General features: G+C 40.6%; 1 protein-coding gene across 4 annotated transcripts in view; it reads left to right on the top strand.

Moving 5' to 3' along the window:
• Positions 1 to 12023, top strand: part of WASHC1 (WASH complex subunit 1) — a 68086-nt gene that overhangs the window by 39531 nt on the left and 16532 nt on the right. For all 4 annotated transcript variants that reach the window (XM_058190190.1, XM_058190189.1, XM_058190188.1 and 1 more), the window contains 2 exons: positions 6281 to 6392; positions 8522 to 8668. In XM_058190190.1, coding sequence (XP_058046173.1) covers positions 6281 to 6392; positions 8522 to 8668 — 259 coding nt within the window. The remainder of the gene's footprint in view (positions 1 to 6280; positions 6393 to 8521; positions 8669 to 12023) is intronic.

Raw genomic sequence — 12023 nt, 5'->3', positions numbered from 1 at the left:
AACCAGAAATAAACAATGTCATAAATCATGGTTATTTGGCTCCCAGGGCTTTGCAAACAGCCATAAGCAGGGATGGGATTCAGCCAGTTCTGACCGGTTCAGGCAAACCGGATATTAATTTTAATCTGGTTCGCTGAACCGGTAGTTACAAGGACTGGCTGACCCCGCCCACTGCACCCCTCTCCTTCCAGGAGTTTCCACGTGGCCCCTTTTGGATGCCAGGTAAGTGCAGCACCCATGCTGAGGCTCTGGGAGGGTGAAAAACAGGCCTTCCGGAAATCTGGAAACGGGCCCGTTCCCAGCCTCTTGGGGGGGCCTCTGGAGCCCAGGGGAGCCCGTTCTCGCCCTCCCAGAGGCTCAAAGAAAGCCTCCAGAGCCTGAGAAAGACCAAAAATGGGACTACTGGAAGTCCAGAAATGGGCCTCTTTACGGCCTCCAGACGGTCACCGGAGCCCGAGGGAGGCCTGGAGACTTGAGGAAAGCCTCTGGAGCCTGGGAAAGGCTGCTAAAAAATTTTAATCCCACCCTTGGCTGTAAGTGTGGGTCAGTTACCTAGTGCCCAAAATATGATCATATGACTGCAGGGTGGAGCAATGTTGGAACTTCAAAAATGGGTCGTAAGTAATTTTTGAGAGGTCCAGTATAACCGTATATGATCACTAAGCAACTGATCATAAATTGAGGACTACCTGCATTTATTAATAGCAATAGCACTTATATGCCACATCACAGTGCTTAACAGCCCTCTCTAAGCAGTTTTACAGAGGCAGCATATTTCCCCTAACAATCTGGGTCCTCATTTTACTGACCTCAGAAGGATGGAAGGGTGAGTCAACCTTGAGCTAGTGAGAATCCAAGGAATTGAACTCCTGGCAGTGAGAACAGAGTTAGCCTGCAATACTACATTCTAACCACTGCACCGCCTTGGCCAATAAAAATTTAATTCTGATCTCCTTCCAATTGTCTGCTTCCCTATGAATCCAAATGTCTTGAAAACAAACAGAATTTCACTGCCTTTTTCATTTTGTGCTATGAATTCCCTGGGCACCAGCTGTTTTCAGCATGTTATCCCATCCAAGAGGCCTCCTTGCACAATTAATTAAAGAACAGTAATTCTCCAAACTATTCTGTTGGTTATGCACTGACAGAGTTGTAACAGAGCATGAAGCTATAATACAGCCATTTCTCTGCATGCACAACAGAAAAATGAGAGAAGGGGAACATTCCCAGGGTGACTGATATTGAATCCAGAGACTTGATTCCATGTAAGACATGCTTACCTTATGGATGATTTTATATTGAATACAGTATCTCATTCATTCATGCTTTTATAGGCTTTTTTCTTAATTGCTTGCTTGCCTTCCTTGAGTCTATTACCTTTATCCATGAATAAAGTTGTAAGAAGTCCAATTTCTAAGGATATCCCTTTTACAATTCTCGTTGTTAATCATTAACAGTTTGGTATGGTATCATACCAGGGGTAAAATGCTCCCGGTTCGGACTGGCTCGCCCGATACATTAGCGATGGCGGCTGCTGGTTCGGAGGACCGGTAGCAAAAATCCCTGGCCCCGCCCCCTGCCTCTGCTGAGCTGCACCATCAGCAGAGGGTTGTTTTGTTTTGTTTTTACTTTTAAAAGCAGTTTTTCTTCAGCCGAAAACATGCCTTTAAAAGTAAAAAAAAACCCTCTGATGATGGCGGGGCTGAGCAGAGATCATCAGAACCCTTTAAAAGTTTTTTTTTTAAAAACCCTCTTCAGCCGAAGGGGGGGAAAAAAGAAAAAAAAGAGGTTTTAAAAGCCTCCTCTGGCAATCCCTGAGGAGTTTCCTGATCCTCACAGGTTTTTAAACTCACTTTTTAACAGCCCCCACTTACAAGAGCCCCCCACCCATGCCCACCCAATTCCCCCTCCTCACTTACCTATAATTACTGCTCCATTCGTGCTGGCAACGCCATGCTTTTCTTCAGCTACTGATTACAGCTTGCTTTGACTTCCTGCTTTGCTGAATGAGGAACTCTGGGAGTTGAAGTCCACAAACCTTAAAGTTACTAGGGTTGGAGACCCCTAATCTAAAAAAATAAATAAAAATAATAAAATAAAATATTTGTGCAGCTTTCTAAGATTTGGTGTGTTTCTGTAGTGTTTCACTCTAACTACACAAACACACAAAAGCTCACAAAGCTATATGTGACATTGTGTGTGTGTGTGAGTCAGTTGTGTTGTGTGTGTATAAAGTGTGAGGTTCCTGCTTGTTGCAGGGGCCATTTTGGGTAAAGTGCAGCTGCTTTTACATTGTGTGTGAGTCAGTTTTGTTGTATTGTGTGTGTGTAAAGTGTGAAAGTTGGTTTTTGGTACCACTTATTGTTTTCTATACCTTGTTTATTATTTTTATTATTTATTGTTATTGGCCATGCCCACCCAGTCATCTGACCACCAAGCCACGCCCACCAATTAAGCCACGCCCACAGAACCAGTAGGGAAAATTTTTAGATTTCACCCCTGTATCATACCATATATCAGGGATGTCAAACTCTATAAAATAAAATAGATGCTTTCAGTTTATAACTGCTTAGGGGAGCATGTCAAACTCAAGGCCCAAGGGCCAGATATGCATACATTATATATATATAATATATATATAAGCACGAAGCTGAAGCCTGAAGATGACGAATGAGACTTCGTCGAAACGTTGCCAAGACATTTCCAATTTTACACGGGAGAAAACCCGAGCAACCAAAGACCTACATACAAACACCCGTGAAAACCTCAGAAAATATATATATATATATATATATATATATATATTTGTTTCTGAGGTTTTTGCACATTGCTCCCAGAAGCACGAAGCTAAAGCCTGAAGATGCCGAATGAGACTTCGTCGAAACGTCGCCAAGACACTTCCAATTTTACGCGGGAGAAAACCCGAATAACCAAAGACCTACATATATATATATATATAATTCATTCAAAATACTGGAACTAACCTTCAAGAGTTTTCGGAAACTCCAGCTGGTCCAGAATGTAATTGGCATGTGCAGTATGAGGTATCACATGGTACATCCATAACACGACCACATGAGTTACACTGTCTCCCAGCACAATTCAAGGTGCTGTTTGTCACTTAAAAGACCACAGGACAGGGCACCAGGTTGCTTGAGGGACATCTTTCCCCGTGGCTTCCACCCATCCTACCAGTTCTGGCAGAGAGGACATGTTCCAGGTTCTGTCAGTAAAACAATGCCACTTGGTTGGCCCTAGGAAGTGAGTCTTCTCTGTCATGGCACCTGCCCTATGTATCAGGTTCTTCCCCAAAGTATATGCAGCCCCTATTCTGTTGGCCGTTTGGAAGGCTGTGAAGATCTGGTTCTTCCTCCCATCCCAAGGCTGGGTCAGGATGTTAGTAGTGGGCTCTGGCATGGGTAGGTATATCTGGTTTTGCTGAGGCCTTGATGTTGTTTTATTTGAATTCTTTAGGAATCCCTTGTTTTTATTTACTTCAGCGTGATTGATGGGCAACCATGTAAATTGGATTAATATATAAATAAAATACTGACAGTTCTGTAAATTACTCTCCAAGTTGTAACAGCAGTTGTTGTTTTTTTTCCACGTTCAACCTAAAATCCTTGAAGTTGGAAAAATAATGAATCAGGACTGCCTGATCTAAATGCTGGTTTTCTGCAACAGAGGATGAATTCACTGTGTCAGTGAATATGATTGGTGTTCCCCTTCATCTGCGCATTGTTTCTGTCCTTTAATCTCAATATATTTATTTTGCAAAATTGGGGAAAGGGAGGACATTAATCTGTCTACTGCAAATATCAATCACTCCTTCACTGGCTTAGTGTGAAGGATTATAACGGTTCTTTGTTTCCAACTTCAGCTTTAATAACTTAGGAAAAGTTGACATGGTTTCATTTGTACGGCTAGTACTTTAGGCTGGATTTTATTTGAAGAGAAGATGGTTTCATATGTTCTAGCTGGCTTAACAAGGAAAACTTCTCTTGTTAAAAAGAGGATGTTAAATTATTCACAGGTATTACATACAAACATGCTCAGATATATAAATGAGTGCTTTTAAGGTTTCTTTTTGGGACATTTCATGTGTGTGATGACTATTCTGGGTTATTGTTTGATTGACTGTGCCTCTGAGTCGAAGTTGACTCCTGACAACTGCCTGGATTTATCCCTGCAGATTTCTTGGCAAGATTTTGGAAGCAGTTTGCCCTTACCTCCTTCCTAGAGCTGGGAGAGAATGACTGGCCCAAGGTCACCAAGCAGATTTGGTGCCTGAAATGGAAGTAAAACACAATCTTCTGATTTCTGGCCCAGACTGGCTCTCTCTTCTAGATATAATAATTATTTACTTTTTGAAAGACTTTCCTTGGCCAGTCACATCTGTATTAGTCACTTGACAATCATACCTAGTATATTACCTCATATTTTATTTATCTATTCTTTTATACAGATGTTTATATACTGCTGTACTTTTAAGACCTGAAGTATTTTACAATAGAATAACAGTAAAACCAGAATAACACAATTGGAAGGGAACTTGGTGGTCTTCTAGTTCAGGGGTCTCCAACCTTGGCAACTTTAAGCCTGTCGGACTTCAATTCCCAGAATTTCCCAGCCAGCTGGCTGGGGAATTTTGAGAATTGAAGTCCGACAGGCTTAAAGTTGCCAAGGTTGGAGACCCTTGTTCTAGTTCAACCCCCTGCCCAGGCAGGAAACTCCATGCCATTTCAGACAAATAGTTGTCCAGTCTCTCCTTAAAACAACCAGTGTTGGAACAAACAATCATCCAACAGTACCAAAAACGTTTTTGTGGTACCGGGATCCAGCTTTATACCAAAGACTCACTAGAACATCGTGGTTTTAACCATATTATAAAAGGAAAATAAGTGGACAAGGCTTTCTACTGAGTAGCACTGATACCCCTGCTTCATGAGGAATGGAAACTTGCTGCAATTCCTCTTGAGATGAGCCCATAGGGAAGACTAAATTAGAGCTTTCCTTACCTTACCTAGAAGAAATATCTAATTAAAGTTTTGAAAAATTCAAATTAAAACTAATTAAAATTTAAAACCCATAAAATACACAAGAGATTAGATCAGCAAGGGAATGCCTGAAGATTTCAATGTTGGTACAGTGATTAAAACCAATACCTTAAATTGGACCCAGAGTTCTGGCAGCAACCAGAACACTGGCATGATGTTACTCAACCAACTCTTCCCTGCTTCAAGCCAGGTTGCTACATTTACTGCGGCTTCTGAAGCATTATTACGAATAGCACCTAGAAACCTATTTCTAGAAACATATTTTCTTTCCTCTCAAACCTGAACGCTCATTCCTGAAGGTCTGTGGAGATTCTCAGTCATCCAGAGATCATGGGTGTCCCAAAGGTGCTTTTTTCAAGCGGCAACTGGACTTTGGTTTTTCTTTGAAGACGTTTTGCTTCTCATCCAAGAAGCTTCTTCATCTCTCCAGAACCTTGTCGTCTTTCAGAGCTGAAGAAGCCTCTTGGATGAGAAGCGAAACGTCTTCAAAGAAAAACCAGGAAGTCCAGTTGGCTCTTGAAAAAAACATCTTTGGGTCATTCCTAAAGGGTGTTGTTGTTGTTATTGTTGTTTTGCCTCACTGTGTTAACTGTCTATGAAACATGAAATAATGTGGGAGTCCAAACAGGTTGAGAGTGCTTAAGGTCCAAATTGACCCTATGTGGCAAACAGATGTAGAATAATAACATAACGTATCTTATCCTAATAGGGTATCCTCAAGATATGTAGGGCTTCATAGATTCCTTTTGTTATTACTACTGTCTTACCATTACTGTGGTTTTCCAGCGCTGGTGGCACAAATTAAAGTGCAGTATTGCAGGCTAACTCTGCTCACTGCCTGGAGTTCGATCCTGACGGGCCTTAAGGTTGACTTCCATCCTTCCAAGGTCGGTAAAATGAGCACCCAGATTGTTGGGGGCGGTATGCAAATAATGCTTCTATGTTATAAACCGCCCAGAGAGTGCTGTAAAAGTGCTATGAGGTGGTATGTAATCTCAAATGCTACTGCTATTTGGTGGGCTTGTTGAATAAATTATGACAACCTTTATCTTGATTGCTCTTATTAAGAGGAAGAAGGGAATTGATGGTGTTTAAATGATAGCTGTTTTATTGGAAATAGATTGTTTTACTTAATCTATATACCAACCAGTGAACTCTTTCTCATTGCCCATTTGTTAAATGCTGTTGCAAACTGACTGAATGACTGATTGATTGATTCTTAGGATCTCCCAACAAGTGGAAACCAGCCGGGCACAGCTGCGAGCAATCAATGAGAGGGTCACCCTTGCCCAAGCCAAAATTGAGAAGATAAAAGGCAGCAAGAAGGCTATTAAGGTATGGATACCAATTGCAATGGTTCTTTCGAATGGCATTGCTTCCATTAACCATAAAAGGCCAAGCTGCTTGTAAGAGCAGTCAACACAGTCCACAATTGCATGAGTGAGTGGTTTTTTTAAAAAAAAATGCAAAATACAAAGTAGTTGTGGTAATAATCAGTATCTTAATTATTAAGGAAAGAAAGTGATCTAATCCAGAGGTCTCCAATCTTGGCAACTTTAAGATTTGTGGACTTCAAGTCCCAGAATTCCTCAGCCAGCAAGGCTGGCTGAGGAATTCTGGGACTTGAAGTCCACAAATCTTAAAGTTACCAAGGTTGGAGACCTCTGGTCTAATCTATTGCCTTCTGTAACAGCCAGGATCTAGTTTGGGGATCAGGTAGTAAGCCTGTTTATTGCCACTGTTTTTTGTATATTCCAGAGCCTCTTTGTCTTTCAGCAGTATTTTTTAAACATTCTTATCAGCATCCAGAATGCAAATTTCTGGAATGTTAAGCCAGAGTATAGCTTTTGCTCAGCGCAGTTAACAAACTGGTAATAACTTGAGACAGAACTTGGAACTGAATCCTAGCACTCTAGCTAGCATCATAGTTTCCCCCAGTTGTAACTCATCCATATTAATACTTAAGTTTGTGGGTTTGCACTTGCCATAAACAGGAAGTCCTCAACTTACAACTACTTGTTTAGTGACCGTTTGAAGTTACAGCACTGAAAAAGTAACTTATGACTGTTTTTCACTGCCAACTGTTGCAGCATACCCCATGGTCACATGATCAAAATTCGGGCATTTGGCAACTGGTGTGCATTTATGACAACTGCCCTGTCCAGGATCATATGATCTCCATTTGTAATCTTCCCAGCCGGTTTCCGACATGCAAAGTCAATGGGGGAAGCCAGATTCGCTTCACTTAACAACCGCAGTGAGTCACTTAACTGTGGCAAAAAGGTCATTCAATGAGGCAAAGAACTCCCTTAAAAACTGTCTTATGTAGCAGTGGAAGTTTTGGGCTCAATTGTGGTCTTAAGTCAAGGACTACCTGTATCAGAGTCTTGTAGTTTATTTTGTAGGTGAGGAATTAAATTCCAAAATAGTTCGTTCATACTTACAAACTCAACCAACAAATGCTCTGTCTTGCACATTGGCAAAAAAAATCAAAACATAAAATACAAATTAGATGGACATGACCTTGTAGATGACCCTCACTCTGTCAAGAACCTTGGAGTACTCATTTCTAAAGATCTAAATGCCAGAGCCCACTGTAACAACATTGCCAAAAAGGCACTAAGAGTTGTTAACCTAATCTTGCATAGCTTGTTCTCTGGTGATATTGTACTACTAAGTAGAGCATACAAAACATTTGCTAGACCAATCCTTGAATACAGCTCATCTGTCTGGAACCCGCACTGCATATCAGACATAAATACAATTGAAAGAGTCCAGAGATATTTTACGAGAAGAGTCTTCCACTCCTCTGCTCGCAATAAAATACCTTATGCCACCAGACTTCAAATTTTGGGCTTAGACAACTTAGAACTACACCGACTTCAGTCTGACCTAAGCATAGTACATAAAATTATCTACCACAATGTCCTGCCTGTCAATGACTACTTCAGCTTTAACCACAACAATACACGAGCAAATAATAGATACAAACTCAAGGTAAATTGCTTTAAACTTGATTGCAGAAAATATGACTTCAGAGTGGTCAATGCCTGGAATGCACTACCTGACTCTGTAGTTTCTATCCCAAACCCCCCAAAACTTTAAACTTAAACTGTCTACTGTTGACCTCACCCCATTCCTAAGAGGTCCGTAAGGGGCGTGTAGAAGTGCACCTGCGTGCCTACCGTCCCTATCCTAACATTCCTTTTTTTTTACTTATTCTTTTCATGTATCCAAATTATGTTTATACTTTTACCTGTTATCTTATATATAATTGACAAATAAATAAATGAAATAAAAATAAATAAATAAAAAATAGCTCCTACGTCTGTATTAGCACGTTAATGATGTATGTTTCTTTTTCTGCTAATAACCACCCGGCTGTCTGGATTATGTTCTGGCAACCTACTTTCTATGCTTCAATTCTCTCTCCTTACATTTCTCCCCACCCCCCGCCCTCCTAGGTGTTTTCCAGTTCCAAATACCCTGCCCCAGAACGGCTGCAAGAATATGCTTCCATCTTCACTGGCGCTCAGGATTCAGAGGCACAGAAACAACCGAGGCACAAGATTCAGAGCAAGCACAGGCCCTTGGATGAGAAGTCCTTACAGGTGAGGATGGTCAGATGAGAGCCAGAGGAGACATAATTAAATTTCTTTATTCAAGAGGCTTCTCTTTGCTTTGGGTTTTTGAGAGCATCAGACAGTGTAGTCCTGAATCAGAACAGGAATTGCCTGAGGAGGTCCCAAGCAGCAAAAATATAGCGTGGATTGGGGGCGGGGGAAAGAACCTTCTTTACATAAGAATCTGTTTGATCTATTCTGTAGCCCCAAAAGGATTCTATAGAACGATTTTAAAAATGGCTCCCTAGCAGTGAGCTTGCATTTTTATGCTTGTGCAGTGTTCAATCGCATGCATAAATAAGTAAATAATAGCAAGAGCACTTAGACTTATATAGTGCTTTACAGCACTCTCTGCACTGTTTAGAGTCAGCCTATTGCCCCCAACAGTCTGGGTCCTCATTTTACCGACCTCGGAAGGATGGAAGGTTGAGTTCATTTTGAGCTGATCAGGATCGAACTCCAGACTGTGGGCAGAGTCAGCCTGCAATACTGTATTCTAACCACTTCGCCCCCAGGGCTCTTATAAATAAACTTTTGTTTTTATATTGCACACACAACCAATCTCTCTGTGTTCTCGGATTGTGTTGTTGGGAGATGTAGGATAAATTGCATCCCCAAATTGTGTTTTCTGATCTAGTCAATGTCTATATGAGTAGAGAATGTTAAATTTGTTAACATATCTAATATAATGTTAGAGTTGTTAACCCAATCTTGCATAGCTTTTTCTCTGGTAATATTGTACTACTGACTAGAGCATACAAAACATTTGCTAGACCAATCCTTCAATGCAGCTCATCTGTTTGGAACCCACACTGCATATCAGACATAAATACAATTGAGAGAGTCCAGAGATATTTTACGAGAAGAGTCCTCCACTCCTCTGCTCGCAATAAAATACCTTATGCCACCAGACTCCAAATTTTGGGCTAAGACAACTTAGAACTACGCCGACTTCAGTCTGACCTAAGCATAGTACATAAAATTATCTACCACAATGTCCTACCTGTCAATGACTACTTCAGCTTCAACCACAACAATACACGAGCAAATAATAAATACAAACTCAAGGTAAACCGCTCCAAACTCGATTGCAGAAAATATGACTTCAGTAACAGAGTGGTCAATGCCTGGAATGCACTACCTGACTTGGTGGTTTCTTCCCCAAACCCTTAAAACTTTAATCTTAAACTGTCTACTGTTGACCTCACCCCATTCCTAAGAGATACGTAAGGGGTGTGCATAAGTGAACCTGCATGCCTACTGTCCCTGTCCTAATATTCCTTTTTACTTATTCTTTTCAAGTATCCAAATCATGTTTATACTTTTACCTGTTATCTTATATATGATTAACAAATATAAATAAATAAATGAAAGAAAAGAAAAGGGAGGGAGGGAGGAAAGAAAGAAAGAAAAAGAAAGAAAGAAAGGAGAGAGAGAGAGAGAGAATGAAAGAAAGAAAGAAAGAAAGAGAGAGAGAGAGAGACAAAAAGAAAGAAAGAAAGAAAGAAAGAAAGAAAGAAAGAAAGAAAGAAAGAAAGAAAGGTAGGTGATGGAGAAGTTTGCATTTCCTTTGGCTATTGCCTGCTCTTTCCTGCCTGTAGTCAAGGGTCTTTTCAGGCTGCATTTTTAGAAAACGTAAGATTCCTTCGATATTTATTAATGAGTATGTAAAATTTGGGGGGAAATTTTGGAACATTCCATTTTTCCTCCTGACCTTGCTTACCTAGTCAATCTTAGGATGATCAAGCTGTTTTCCAGAAATAAATCTTCCACAGGAGGAAGTTGTTTGCGGTTTTGTCTTGTGCATCTCTAGTTATTGGCGGCTCTGAATTAGTGCTTCGTTTTTGTACAGTCTTTGTTCCAGTCACTGAACTGCCACAAATAAAATTGTAGTTCCTGATGTGGACTCCATGGGCATAAGCCCTGAGTGCATTCTTCTGAGCAGATGAGTTAAAATTAAGTTGGCAGTTTTTCCAATATTTAGGAGTCTCCCATGGCTGCATAGGATAGCCAACAACGAAGAAAAGCAACTAATACTGTAGAGATTTTTGTTTTCTTTTAAAGCAACTCTCCTAGCCATGAACATGCTCCATCCCCCAGAGAATTTATTTTATGACGTTAATTTCTTGGGATACCACTGATATATACATCCAGATCCTAATGCAGAAGGAAAAGCTGTCCTACCAGACAAGGGCCAATGAAGCTGCTTCAGGCTCAAACTCTTGTTTCCTTTCTCAACACCCCCCCCCCTAAAATAAGCTGCTTTTGAATAATTCAGTGCTTTGCATTTTTCTGTAGTTTAATGGAAGTAAAATCAGTCACGGTGAAAGTAGCATGAATATTTCACCCTAGCCTCAGAACTCCGTGCACTAATGTACAGGATATGCAGAGAACTTTAGAGTCCACCAAAAATAGCTTTTTCCTCCTTTTTCTACTTGAAACTTGACCCACACGTTGATCAAACATACTGTCCTTTTGTCTACAGTAGTGTTTCTCAGCCATGATAACTTGAAGACATGTGGATTTCAAGTCCCAGAATTCCCAGCACTATTGCTGGGGAATTCTGAAAGTTGAAGTCCACCCATCTTAAAACGGCTAAAGTTGGAAAGTGTTCCCTAGAAGCAGATTTGGGCATTCTCCCCCCCCCTCCCCCCTCCATCTGACTTTGCAGTGGAGAAAAATCAGCTAAGATTAATCTTCCTTCCTTGGAAAATCTGCTGAAGCTACACATATGGAAATAAAGTTGGCTACTGAAAGTTGTATGCTGTACAGTGCAGCAGTTAATTATGTCTAAAAGGAGAGCTTACATCAGAAAAAAAGTGCATTTTTAAGGCCCACATCAGAAAAATATAACTCGAAGAATTAATGCTGGGCAATTTGCAGTTTTTTTACTGTTGGCATTTTCCCCCCCTGCATCTTAGGAGAAAATAAGTAAAAGCATCCTCTGTATGCTACAAGCTGTTACATGCAGTTACTATATTTTTTGTGATTTTTTTTAACCCATCAGAAAGTATCTGTCGAGATCACTCCTATTAACATAAGAAGAGTTCTAAAGATTCACATGTTCCCAGACCACAAAACCCTTTGAAAATACTTAAACCTCTTGCAACTGCCTTAAGATTTGTTTTATTTTGATATTAATCTATTCATCTCAATATTGTTTACATTTGATAGTGACTCTCTAGGACAGGGGTCTCCAACCTTCGCAATTTTAAGACTTGTGGACTCCAACTCACAGCTTTGCTGGCTTAGGAACTCTGGGAGTTGAAGTCCACAAGTCTTAAAGTTGCCAAGGTTGAAGACCTCTGCTCTAGGACATGGGTGTCATACTCACATTCTACGG

The sequence above is a fragment of the Ahaetulla prasina genome, chromosome 7 (genome assembly GCF_028640845.1).
Source record: "Ahaetulla prasina isolate Xishuangbanna chromosome 7, ASM2864084v1, whole genome shotgun sequence".
In the NCBI taxonomy this organism is placed as follows: Eukaryota; Metazoa; Chordata; class Lepidosauria; order Squamata; family Colubridae; genus Ahaetulla; species Ahaetulla prasina.
This window is presented reverse-complemented; position numbering and strand designations above follow the sequence as displayed.